This window comes from Populus euphratica, unplaced genomic scaffold (assembly GCF_000495115.2).
Source record: "Populus euphratica unplaced genomic scaffold, PopEup_1.0 scaffold22.1, whole genome shotgun sequence".
NCBI lineage: Eukaryota > Viridiplantae > Streptophyta > Magnoliopsida > Malpighiales > Salicaceae > Populus > Populus euphratica.
The window spans coordinates 702,243-716,296 of NW_011499863.1; the positions used below are offsets into that span (position 1 = coordinate 702,243).

Here is a 14,054-nt window from a genome sequence, read left to right on the forward strand (position 1 = left end):
AGAATGGATTCCTGCCACAGAACCTCCCAAAAGTTTCACCAAGTCCCTGTCAATTGGCCAAGGTTAAAAGTCCAGACATGGATCAGAACACTAGGGTTTTCTTCCCTTTCTATTTCTCCAGGTAAAAGCAAAACGCAATGAAAGACTTTCCTGGTATATATGAATTCATGAGAAAATATGCTCCAAACCCAAAGATAGAGGATGTGCACAAGAAACACTGAAGAGAAAAGAAGAGGAAAATACCTTTATTAGGTTAAAGCTAACTGAGCCTAAAGAACTCCTGATAAAGAAGATGGCAATAAAACTGAAACCAACTTGAAATTTAAGGTAGGGTAATCAACTACAAATCATTAGCCACAAAAGAAACTCTTGAACTTAATGATTCATTGTATCAATTAGCACACTATCCTCTTTTTTAGATAATCCCATCGCCTCCACAGACCTCTCATCAAAATTTTTAGACCAAGCATCATATTCTATATCAAAATAATGGGTTAAATAATAATTCAATAGTGAGGCACAACTCGTAATTCCTCAGCCAAATGAAATCTCGTAACAAGTTAGTTATAGTGATGCAAGAATACTCTGGTACAGTCAGAATCAACTCATGAATCATGCAAAAGCAAAGACAACCTAATGAAATGCTTTTTTTTTTACTAGTGAGACACTAGAATAAATATCAAATTGATCAACAAGCTGAACCAGAACAGAGTATGATTAATCATCTTCTTCCGGGTATGGAGCATACGCTCCACATCATATCCTTCCGGTGTATTTTTAAGAATAAATGTATACGAATACAATTTACACACACAGAACAGTAGAATGAAGCGCTTGCTTGCTTGCCAATATATACATACACACGCTCATATTAGGCTCTTCAACTTTCAATAAGAAAAGAGCAATTTTATAAAGTGCATGCACCAACCTCACATCACATTCTTGTAGGATTGTAAGTCCCCATCTATCTTCAATTTAACTGCTTTGTCCTCCAATTTCTGCAGCCTGTCCTCATCAAATTGGTTTCGGCAACTACCAACAAACTGGAGCACAGGTCTCGGCATGTCTGTATCTAACCTCTTAATGGCAATTGAAAGGGTCTCGAGTTAAAGTGGGTGTGCTTGAGGCTTGAAACACAAGCTGTAAAGACGAATGTAAGCCCACAAAGGCCCCCAAAACAAGCCACTAAAACTGCAGTACCTTGTGCTCACTAGGTTTATTTAAGTATGCCCACCTTCTCAGGACGAAACTGAGCCACGTATATAAATGTCGGAGTTTCTGCAGGTCTTTCCAAAGGAAGCACCTGTTTGGACTTCAACTTTCTAGAACCCCAAGCGATGAAGATATTGGCATGAGAAGAGCAATGACACAATATAACAAACCTGAAGCCCCGATGTACCACAAGGAGGATATACTCGCTTAATACGGTTTGGAATCTTCCAAAGCTTTTCAATGTGAGATTGAGTCCACGAAGAGTTCAACATTGCAAGGTGCGCACAAGAACCTGCAAACCCATACACCCGACTAAATAATGTATAGTAGAAGATCTTGCACCGTGATAGCCAACCACTGCCACAAGAAAAAAAATATTTGTTATTTACAAAAATAAGGAAACGGGCATATAAAGTAGCCCAAACATAAATCTAGAAGACCAACAGAGCCCTCAAGTTTTCCATTTTGTTTCAACTAAAAATAAGTTCTTGAGAGAAGCTTTCCTTATTATCCTTTTTCTCTTTTCTGCCAGTACAGCTAATGGATTCATTGAAAAAAAAGAGAGAGAGAGAGAAAGAAACCTGTTGTCAGATACAAGAGCATAGTTATATCCTCCGACAGAAATTCATTAATACGACTAGAATCCGAAATGTCATCAACTACACATGCTAGCTTCCCTGGCTAGAAATGTGCAACCTTATTACAAGTTCTACGAATATATCAAAACAAAACTACTTGAACTTCCCTTGAAGCTGTAAATCATCATGCAGAATGACCTTCGTATCCAAAAGTAGAGGTCCTCCATTGAAAATGTCTGCATCAGCACCGAGCAATCTGTTCTAGCACAAATTAAGCTAACCCTTGCTCCTTGGCCCAACTCAAAGCTTCCTTGATCCCATGAGCTGAAGGCATCCAATTGAAATCCTGATAACTAAAATATGCTGTGTTGGGACAAACAGCTAGTGCTAAGTGAATTTTCCATCATAGCAAGCTCATATTCCAAGATATGAATTCATTCCAGATTGGCAGTAAATTGAGGATTTGGAAAAATACCATTAAAGACAACGCTATTAAAATGCTTCTACAGTCGCCAAATCAAAACAGCAGCAATACAAAGAAGGTGAGCCTTGTCTTCTGCATTGTTAAGCTTCTACTACAAAATTTCCAACCATTCCATAAAGGGGCTGCCACTGGTAGCAGCCACATCTACCTAAAGAAAAGATAATTTTATTTTTCATAAGAGTCCTAAGTTAAAACAAACAAGTTTGTTTCCCTGCAATTAGCTTTCCTTTCTTTCCCAAACACACATTGTGTAACTTCCAGCAAGCATCAATCCCAGAATAAACTAATATTTGGACAGCTAAATTTAACTTGCAGGGGGAGCCTTCAGAACAAGTATTTGACAATAAACATGGATAAAAAGTGGTTTGGTCTGCACTAACGTCGTCAACCAAAGCTAAATCAATGTTTAATGGGCACAAATCTACCTCCTCGTAAATAGTGCCCTGTCAATCTCTACCAGACTATGTCCTGCCTCTTTCATTAACCTCTTTTTCCTCGCTAAATCCCTTATTATCTCACATCATTCTAATAGCAGACATTGGACACATCACATAGTTCACGGGATTACACTATCTAATCTCGCAAGGAAATCACCTACTTCTCTTCCTAACTTCAAGTCTCCATCTACAAGAACTTAGCAATATCTGCCATATCCCTTTGTTTGGCTTTAAAGGCATCTAGGTCAATGACATTTTTACTTAAGAAACCAGCTTGGCCATCATGAAAAATAATGCTCTACCCTGGCATCGATCCTATGTTCACCATATAACCTTGAGAGGTATTCTCGACCTCTTTCAACTAGTCGATGTGTTGATAAATAAAATATCAATGAAGGTTTTCCTTTTATTTTTGTTGCGTTTTCTTTCGTTTGATCGGGTGCGCCCATCTAATATGTTGTTTAACATGACTCCTGGACTGGGTATTTTTTTTTTGCAAAATAAATTCGAAATTCAATAAAAAATGAAGTATGAGATGTTAAACTTCTTTGCCAAAAAAAAAAATTAACTTACAACATAGATGTTTAGGCAATGACACTACTTGTAAAAAAGCAAAAACAAAAAATTTAATATTTGAATCATTAACTTAAATGAATCCAATGAAATCTAGGTAATGTATCAATTAGGTTTAAATCATAGGCCATGATAGAAGATTACCGTATAAAAAATATTTAGTAACAATTAATTAAAATAAATAAACTATAAATATCATACTCAGAAGAAAAAAATAATTAGAGACTTATTATCATTCTACTATAAACATTGCCCATCACCAAAAGACCCTATTGAAATGGTCTAAACTGCATTTCCAAAGAGTGCGTGACGACAATTAAAAAAGCCACATGGGTTGTTAAAGCAACGCCTTGAAAAAAGAAAAAAAAGAGTGATCATTTATTTATGTTCAACTAATTAATTTTATTTAATTCAAAAATAAAATAATAAATAAAATATATGAGAGAACCCAATCAAATTTAAAAAAAAAAGATAAAATAAATGATAAAATTAAAAAAATATAGTCAAATCTCCAATTAAGTAAATACCGAAGGATAAAAGAAAAAAATTAGGTTCAAAAAATATTAAATAAAACAAATAAATCTTAAGTAAACCCCTTAAAATTAGAATAATTTTAAGAAATTGCAATTTGTGAAATTCTAAATATGAACTTAACTAAAAAACTAAAATTCAAACAAATTAAAGATTGAATGATGAAATTGAGTGAAAAAACAATTAAAAAAATTTGCAAGAAAAAAAACTATAAAAAAAAAATGAGGATGAAATCTAGTAGAAAAAAATAACAGAGAGTGGAATAAAAAAAATCAAATAAAAAAATATTTTAAATTTTATAAATAACAATTAAAATAATAAAAATTAAATTTGATAAAAAAGGAACTTAAATAAAGATGAAGATTAAATTTAAATAAAATTTTAATTTTTATAAATTTTTTTAAATGAAGCAATAAATAAAAAAAGAATATAGACCGAATAAAAAATAAAGAGAAGTTCAATGATTGATGTAAAAAACATAGGACAAGTGCTAAGATTGAGAAAGAGAAAGAAAAAGAAGTAATGGAGGCCGCTAACAAAACAGCGAACTTATATATATAAGCATTGGTTTTTCATATAGAACATGTCAAGACGCATCAGAAGCAATCTTGAAATGATAGATTTGATCTCTTGAATTAGTTATTTGCGCTGTTCTAAAACAATAAAAAGACTAAAATGTGCGCAATACATGACAACATATTTTTTCAATTCTTTTTATTTATCAAGATATTCAATTGACTCCACCCCAACTCATTAAATTATAAAAAACCGACAACAAAATAACATAAATATCCTTTAATCTAAGGGTTAAATTATTTGATATCAAGGACATCAAAGTCTTTTTACTGTACAAAAAATTAAAATTACTAAAAGACCCCGTAATCAATTTTTTTTTTTCCCTAGTGATAGATAGTTTATTTTTAATTACACACTTTTTCTATGAAAATACAAAATAAATCCATGGTAGAAGCTAAAGACCTATTTCTGTAAGGGTAATGATATAAATTTACTATACAATTAGGATGCGAAACACCTGTATTGCTCCCCATCAATTTTATAACATCAAAATTGTCTTGATGCAAAGATTATTTTATCTCTAAACAATTGGCTAAGAGGGTTTTTTCTTCTTAGTCAGGAAGGATAAAACATTGTTTGCATCCACAATAAACACAATAAACTATGATTAGGTGAACAATATATTTTTTTTCTTTTTTATAGTTTATTTTTTAATTTATTGAACTGGACCAGGATGGTGATCTAACGTGTTTGTTAATGGGTGCAAATTATTTCTGCAAAAATATTTTTAGTTTGCAGATTATCAATGGGGGCGAATTATTTTTAGCTTGCAAAACCAGAAATTAGATTGCAAAATAAAAAAAAAAAAAACTAAGAAAAAAATTCTCTCTCAAACAGAGAGATAAAATCACCCACCACTCAGGTTCATCGAGATTGCATGGAGTAAAGTTAAAGGTATATTAATTTTTGTGTTTTAAAATTATTTTAAAAAACTTTATATTTTTTATATTTTTTTAAATTAATTTTTTAATATTTTTATATAATTTTAATATACTATTTTAAAAATAATAAAATATTATTTTAATATATTTCTAAATAAACTTATTTAAAAAAATAACCAGAATTACATGAATGCGTTTTGTGAGGGATCGTAATGTTTTGAGAAAATCAGGGAGGCTGGTTGGACACGTGGTGAAGATCTAGTGAACTACTGATGTGGAGACGAGGAGCAATGCTAATGAGAGGCTCGGGGCTCCCGTCGGTGATCACATGAAGCCTAATAAAACAACACTATAAAATCAAATAATTATGGTGAAGTGATTCCTTGTATACTTCATCTCGGATCAAAATCAAATGTTTTGTCCTAGAATCAAATCTATTTTACTCCAATTATTAAGATAAAATATACATGAATTAAATAAAAAATATATCTCTTAATTATATGTCTTTAATAAATTAATTATTTTATCATCAATATACACAACTCATAAAATATAAGAGCCTCTTGATACTAGTTTAGGCTTGTGTTTTCAGTTAAAAATTGTAGGTGGTTTGCACAATAAGTAGTAACAATTATTTTTTAAATAATTTTGTATATTAAAATATATATTAATAATTTTTTTATTTTTTTAAAAATATTTTTAACAACAACATATCAAAATAATTTAAAAGTATTAAAAATATATTAATTTAAAATTAATAGAAAAATTTAAAAATTTTTTAAAATACAAAAATAAATAGAATTTTAGTTTAAAATTGCAGTTGCTCTGTACATTGAATACTCCACCATTTATGTCAATAAATTCATATAGGTTCAAAAATGCAGGAATAATCTTGAACCCCTAATGTAAGTTATATTTATTTTTTTCTAGGTGATATTTTCTTTGTAATTCTTTCTAGGCTTTATCAACGCGCCCGACACAACTTCTAAAATTGATTTTAAAAATTATCAGTATTGATTTGGTATTAAAAAGCCTTTTAAACCTAGAAATAATAACTTTTTTTGCAAGCGTTTCGGTTGTTCAAGCCTGGCATTTCGATCAATTTTATAAATTTGGAAAAAGCTTCATCTTCATGAGGTTTTTTTCACGAACCTTATCTTTTCCTTACTTTTTTTTTCACCTGTAATTCTTACCTTAGAATTTACTAGTGATGGAAAAAAAGTAAAAAGATTCAATAAATATTAAGAGTAAACATAATTATAATTGATTTTTAAAGTAGTTTTCATGCTAAAATTATTAAAATAATTTTTTTATTTTTAAAAAATTATTTTCTAGATTAGCACATTAAAAATATTCAAAACATATAAAAACTTTTATTTTTATAAAAAAAAACTTAAATTTTTTAAAAACATTTTAAAATAACTTCTTAAAACAACACAAAATAAAGAGAGAGAGGGTTTGCATTAATTCAACCAAATATCATTGACAGCATCGCAGAAGATGAAAGCATATGGAAGATCACATTTTACTTCCCCGTAATTTTCAACGGTGGAAAATAACTTTCCTCTCCTATTTTCACCCCTACCAAACAATGTGATAGAAAAACACACAAGCCTAGAGAACAAATCAATAAACTAATACAGCATAAAATCAGCATTGACTCGCTACATAACTTGTCATTTCCATATTGCAAGACCGAAATTTAGATTGCAAAAGAAATTTTAATTTAAAATAAAAAATTTATTTAAAACATAAAAACAAATAGAATCGTATATACAAATCTCTAATGACAAACAACACTTTCCTTGAGATCAAAATCATCTACAATTACTATGATACTGTTATTCAAATAATTACATTGAAATCACACCACATGAGTAATTATACGTGTTGTATGCATGTTTTATTTCAACAAAGAACTCCTTTAGACATAAAAAAACAACAAATATTGTAATATAATAGTGTTTGTAGCATAAAAAACTAATCCTATAGTATTAAAATATAAATATTAGCATACAAGATCCAAATTCTTATCAAGTTTTATTCTTTGGATTTTTTTTAAACTCTAAATTATTATTGACGTTGTTAAGTATAAATAATAAAAATATAAATAGATTATGAATTTTCATATTTTACTTTTAAATTGTTCCCAGTATCTAAAAGAAATTTTTATAAAATATTTTGTTTATAAGATAATCAATTAATAATAACATTCAAATATTTTATGCTATCACAAAAGCACTCTTTTTATTTTTATTTTTTTATTTTTATGTTTTAAAAATTTAAGCTTTTTTATTGTTTTATTTCAAATTAATAATTTTTTAATGTTTTAAAATTATTTTAATACATCAATATTAAAAATACTTTTTTAAAAATAAAAAAATATTATTTTAATATATTTTAAAATAAAATATATTTAAAAAAAAATCATAGCTGTACTATAATATATTATCTTAGATTCCTATAGCTATTATTATATTTCACCATAATCATTATTATTGAATAATTATTATATTTTTCTAGTATTGCATGGTATCTTAAACCTCCTAGGCATGGATTTATTCAATCTTAAATCTATTAGACATGGCCAATATCATATTATTTTTTTTGAAGAAATACTGAGTCATAAAAAGATTTCATGTGCTAGAAATCAGTGATAAATCGAGAATATTTTAAATAAAAGAATAAATAAATTAACAAATATTATATTATATAGATATATATTAAAAATTAATTTAAAATAAATATACTAATTTATATAAAATAAAATTAATTTAAAAATATTTTTAAATAAAAAAATTATATTATAATTTTTTTTTTAATTTTTCATAGTAATAAAATCCAGTTCAGTTACATAATAATTATAAATTATTCATATAAAATTTATAATAAAATACATATTAATTCATCAAAATACATTTCACACCCTATTATCATGCAATATACTATATATAATACATGGATATGGATCAAGATTGATAATTTAAATTTATCATTATAAATTATTTTTAAAAACAAAAAAATAATTTTTTTTTAAACTAACCTTTAATTTTACAAATATCATTCTTTATTCACTTACAACAATTAAAATATTTGCTTGAAAAAATTTAATTTCATATTATAACCAATTCAAATAAAAATAATATAATCTTTAATTAATTTAAAATAATCAAATTAATACCTATTATTTAAATTTTTTTTAAAACAATAAAAAAAATTAAGGGGGCAATTGCCCCCTTAATCTCCTATGCGTCTCCGCCACTATTTCAACTGTCCAAACAAGTAGAAATCTGATCCATAAACAATGCCCTCCCAGGTCCATCCAGCATCTCCCATAAATAATTCTAGCAATGATTAAAAGGAATTATATGCTTTTTGATGTTAGAAATGATTGGTGAATTGTTACGAGGAGAAGTTTTTGATTTGGAGGGTTAAATTAAAAACAAAAATTATAAAGAAATAAAATAAAAATATATAAAGGTCAAATTAGAAATAACAAAACACAACAAATTTAGATTGAATAATTAAATTAAAAACCACCATGTACATCAACAAGAAAAATAAACTCCCTCTCATGCATTCCTTGCTAGCACATCTCTAATGAGTTGCTTTGGTGCTGCAATAGGAAAGATGAAGCATAAGAAAAACACAATCCGAAGAAGAGAAGCACTACGGAATGGATGAGATTTGAGTTATTTGCCAGCTTGATCTTACCAGGCAAACCAGTGAACCTTTCAAACTGTACAAATGCTTGGTTGATGAACATCTCTGTCCCATAAACAATGGTGCTTCCAGCCTCCTGTGCTTCTCTTAAGAGAGTGGTCAGTTTCGGCGTGTAAATTGCGTCGAAGACCAGTGCATAGTGTTTTAAAGCTTCCTGCAACGACAGAATCAAATAGGATAATCCAGGTTCAGGTGTGCTAACTAATCTACTCTTAAGCATAACAATAGAATATGACAACTTAGGTGTAAACCTTAGCAAGTGGTGTATCTTCTATTCTTGGTTTCATTCCAACAGATGTGGTATTTGCAAGGATCATTCCTTCTTCTGGATGAAAATCTTTTAGTTTGGCTAGAGGAATCGCTTGTCCGCCTACTTTACCGGCAAGCGCCTTGGCCTTGCCTGGCAAAGAAATCAAGAAACAAAAGTGATATTTGAATTAGCAAATAGGCAATTCAATGTTCTTCTGAACAATGATTCCCAAATATGGATTAAAGAGAGAAAAAATCATGCCATCATCAGTAGAAATGATTCATACACATATCTATGAAGCTAGCTTCAGTAATGTGTAAATTCAAGGCACAAGCAACTCATATTCCATATGGAAGATCACTGTTTTTGCTGTTAGCTCTGCCTTCAAGTATTCTCAAGTAACAATTTCATAAGAACAAAATCCTCTTCTCTTTGCTGGTTTCTATGGATGATCTTGTTCGCTTTCATAACCATGCATAAAAATCTTAAACCTTTCCATCAATAACCATTGCTATAATGTTTTGTTCTTTTATATCTTAAATCTGAAACCTCCAGCAGATCTAACTCTTAAAAACAACAGATGATTTCTATTGGCTTTTCAAAATTAGAGCGCATGCGTTAATCACAGAAGATTAGCCACCCAGATAAACAAACAGATGCTGCAAAACATGCTTGCAGATTCAAGTGCGCATCCAAGTATGATAGAAGAGTTTCTCTTTAATATTGCAAGATATATACTATCAATCATCTCGATCAGTATTTTCTACATGTAAAATCACAAAATACATACTAATCAAGAACAAAGAAGATGACACAAGAGATAGCTTCTCACCATATGTGCGGTTGGCAACAACAACTCTTGCTCCTTTCTTATGTGCACCATAAGCAAGGGCCTTTCCAGCTCCACCAGCTCCCATGACAACAAAGAGTTTACCTGCCAACGGTGAAACAGATGCAGGGGCACCATTGGATGCTGCAAGGAGAATTCAGGGTTATAGGAAAATACATCGACCAAGAAAGTGTAAACAGAACACACTCTGTAACATATATACAAACCTCCTAGTGCCTCCTCGATAGCTGCTATGGCTCCAAGATAGTCAACATTGTAGCCCTCTAGTTTCCCGTCACCCGGTCTCCTAATCATGCAACTAATAGCTCCAATTTCCTGCCAAAAAAAAAAAAATTATAATAAAACATGCACTATTTTGCAGGGATGGAACAAGCATCTTTTTCTGAAATTGAAGTTCTTTAAGGTAGTGGTGTGAACAAGTTTTAAATTATGAATGCCTCAGAGTGACAAGATACCTTCGCTATTGGATCGACCTCATCGCAGCACTTGAGTCCATCTTCTTTGTGAGGAATTGTATAACTGTATTTTACAAGGAATAAATATGCAGGAACCATCCAAGGATTTGAATAATAAACGATACCGTCTATATCAAGCATAACAGACACTTGTATTATTTGACAAACTCCCAGGAATTTACTTTGCGCATAATTCATTCTTCTGAAGCTCGTAATTAAAAAAAATGTCTATAACTTCGATTTGAAGATCATTTGTTAAGATTCCTTCTTTAACTTCTAAAAGCTCTAAACTTAGAATTCATATCCAAAGTTTTCGAATTTCAAAAAAGCAAGTGTAATCTTCTCGTCAATACGAGGCAGTATATAGCCCCACAACTTCATATGAAAGTCTAGCACTGCAAAAGGAAAACGGACACGATGCAAAACTTATTTTAGTCGTTTTGGCCGAGCAAGAGGATATGGAAATAAAATACAATGCATGATTTGTGTTACATGCGTAAATATTTCAGAGAAAAGTTTTACCTGTATCCAGCAAAGTCTGGAGATGAATATGCTGATATGTAATTTGCAACACTATCAACCAACAGAGGCAGATAGATTCCATTAAAGCCAACTGACTTAAATGCTGCATTATACAAGTGAGGGCTTTTGCTATGACCAATAGGATTCCCAATAACACCATGTACTTTGATATCAGCTTCAATCTCTCTGAGGTTGTAAAGTTCCAATAAATCTTTGACAGTTGGTTGCCCTGGAGCAGACACTACTCCTGCCTCAATTGAACCAAAAGTGAGAAATCCTCCATATTTTGCAGCAAGCACCCTTGACATTAAACCTCTCTCGCCCATAACAAGTCCTATCATTGGAACCTATGATTCAGCTGAAGCGTCAATTACAAAGGTTTACAAAATAAAGATATTATAACTAGTCGGACATATCACGCGGATGCTCATCATTGTCATTCAACATTAGCACGTACTCGCGTTTGACATGAAATTTTAGAGAGGAGAATATTTCATATGAGACAATCCTGCAATTCAAAAGGCATGCACTTCCATGACTTGCAAGCTACTTACTTGCAAATTCACAATTATGTGAAACATCCGTGCATTATCTGTAATGTCTATAGCAGTTGTTGCCACCTTCACTATATCAGCTCCAGCAGCTTGTATCCTGGCCACAAGGTCACCTATTTCCTCTATGGAGGGAGTGCATTCGTAGTTGTGTGAAGAAACAATGATCTTGACCTTTTCAGGTTTCTTCCCTTGAATGAAATTATAAAACTCTTGAGCTACCTTCAAGCATCAAAAATAAAAGTTTCAGTAAAAAACCTGTCTAACTGCTGTGGTAAATATATTTACTCATCAAATGACTCTCTCTACAAAAATAATAGAATACAGAAGGTAGAAAGGCTAACCTTAAGTTCGATGTCTATAAAATCTGCTCCCAATTCCATGGCTATTTGCAGTGCCTTTTGTCGCTTGTCTTCATCACCATCATACTGACCGCCTTCCCATTTCGGTCTAAAACATATATGATCCATGGGGAAAATTCATATGAATCCAATAGCAAAGGAATACTACAGTTCACTATCAAGGGGGAGATGGAACACAGAATAGGCCAGAGCTGAATTTTCAAAATGTTCGACAAAAAGTTCACCAAACCTTATGAATAACCAGGCTACTTAACTTGAGATTTGAACAAATGAAAGAATAAATTAAAGCATCACTGAGTCAGTACACACTTTCTACTCTGTTCTTTGTAGAAGTTAAAAAAGTGGCTACACAAGTTCTTATAATTTGCAATTAACACAAGTGTGAAACTTGGATTATTTAAAGCAATCACTAAGACAATCTCATTTTTATAGCACAAATTGTTGGTTTATGATCTACTACCTGTAAGTGATAAGAGTGGGTAAAGGGCATTGTTTAATCAAGGCTTCGAGATCATTTCTAGGACTGAAATTCTTCAAGAAATCCACCCGAACTTCAGCAAGGTCGGCCCCAAGCTCCTTCGCCCTTTTCATTTGAACCAACATTTGATCAACTGATTCTGCCATTATCGGTGCACATATCAGCGTCGAATTTCTTCGCACTCCGTCAGCGCTTTGGAGATCCATAGAAGTCAACTAAAATCCACCAAGCATTAAAAATAATTCAGCATTCAAATAGTTAAACATGAACGATCAATATCCAAAACTAATTTAACCCAATAAAATTTATTAAAAAACTACAAAAATCTCTCCCTTTGATCCAACTCTTCGGATCTCTCTTTCCATTAAGTTTCTCATTAACCAATCAAATAAACATTAAAGCAAACAAGAAATAATCAGGTATACATTGATACAATAGCTCATCAAACAAACAAAAAATAAATAAAAATAATGCTCCATTTGGTGCTATAAAAGTACGGAAAACAGAGTAGATATGATCAGAAACTAGGTAATCAAAATAGCCCAGAAAACTAAAATCTATGATAACCAATGCGCTGTACAACAACTATCAAATTCACTTAAACCCAACATTTCGACAATTTCTTCTATGCAACAAGAACCATGAAATTAAACCAAAATTTTCTATTCTTTCTTCTTTCCATTCCAATCAGCCGAAGAAAAGACTAAAATTTATGTCTACCCAGAAAAAAAAAATTCAAGAAATGAGCGTTTCCTTTCCTTTCCAACAGTTCCCTGGGAACTAAACAGAAAAACAAAGAGAAGATAGAAAGGAAACGTTACCGAGACGCTGCCACGTGAATATTTCTATCTCCGCTTGATGCTTAGCTGCTGCTGCCGTCTAAGGTTTAAGCAGGCAGAGAAGAAGGTGGCCAAGTAGCATTGAACTCGAATAACTTGTTTTTTGTTTTAATTATTTTTCGACAGAGAAAACGACAGTGTGTTTGCTGGGCGAGGTAGGTAGTGTGTGACTAGTGGCATGACTGTCTCGCCTGTCTCTCTTGTTAAAAAAAGTAGACCGTTAGGAGCAACGGATTTTTAAAAATGGTAAAAATAGTAAGACACAGAAAAAGCTGTTAGTTTAGTTGATTATATATATATATATATATTAATAAAAATTTAATTTTTTAATATTTATATAATAAATTTAATATTTAATTATAAATTTAGAATAAAAACAAAAAAGTTGACTTAATACGGGATCTCTGAAAACACGTGCAGGCTAACCCTTCTAAATATTCTGACAGCTCTCTTGTTGTGGCCAGGGGGCATTGTTCCCCCATGGACAACATGCATGCAATATTATTGTATACTACGTCGTACCAGAGCAATAAATTAATAGCGATCAAGAAGGAAAAAATTTACATCGGTTAATGTTTGAACGCGGCTTGACTCCTTTTTTATTTATATAATTTAAAAAATTATAATTTATATTATACTGTTATATAGTTGATAATATTTTACATGGTAATTCTTCAAAATATTTTTTTTTAAAAATATATTAACATATATATATTTTTAACATTATTTTCGATATATCATATAAAAAATAA

General features: G+C 30.9%; 1 protein-coding gene across 2 annotated transcripts; it reads right to left on the minus strand.

Annotated features, from left to right (window-relative positions):
- Nucleotides 1–8,805: 8,805 nt before the first annotated feature.
- Nucleotides 8,806–13,428, minus strand: LOC105125348 (bifunctional 3-dehydroquinate dehydratase/shikimate dehydrogenase, chloroplastic-like). 2 transcript variants are annotated; one of them, XM_011025753.1, is made up of 11 exons: nucleotides 13,285–13,428; nucleotides 12,446–12,678; nucleotides 11,968–12,073; nucleotides 11,627–11,848; nucleotides 11,073–11,419; nucleotides 10,551–10,614; nucleotides 10,302–10,410; nucleotides 10,078–10,218; nucleotides 9,247–9,395; nucleotides 8,987–9,149; nucleotides 8,806–8,888 (listed from the first exon to the last, which is right to left on the minus strand). In XM_011025753.1, the coding sequence occupies exons 2-11, from the start codon at nucleotides 12,667–12,669 to the stop codon at nucleotides 8,845–8,847; spliced, it is 1,569 nt and encodes a 522-aa protein (XP_011024055.1). In that variant the 5' UTR covers nucleotides 12,670–12,678; nucleotides 13,285–13,428; the 3' UTR covers nucleotides 8,806–8,844. The 2 variants fall into 2 exon arrangements, with proteins under 2 accessions (XP_011024055.1, XP_011024056.1); XM_011025754.1 differs by having other exon boundaries at nucleotides 11,627–11,845; nucleotides 13,285–13,426.
- Nucleotides 13,429–14,054: the final 626 nt, after the last annotated feature.

What these genes read in the sequence shown, in the direction of transcription:
- LOC105125348 (XM_011025753.1), bottom strand. Translation starts at nt 12,669, where the DNA reads ATGGATCTCCAAAGCGCTGACGGAGTGCGAAGAAATTCGACGCTGATA. An exon ending in AGGTCGATCCAATAGCGAAG is followed by an intron (nt 10,411 to 10,550) that starts GTATCTTGTCAC and finishes TTTTTTTGGCAG; the next exon opens with GAAATTGGAGCTATTAGTTG. An exon ending in AAGATACACCACTTGCTAAG is followed by an intron (nt 9,150 to 9,246) that starts GTTTACACCTAA and finishes CTGTCGTTGCAG; the next exon opens with GAAGCTTTAAAACACTATGC.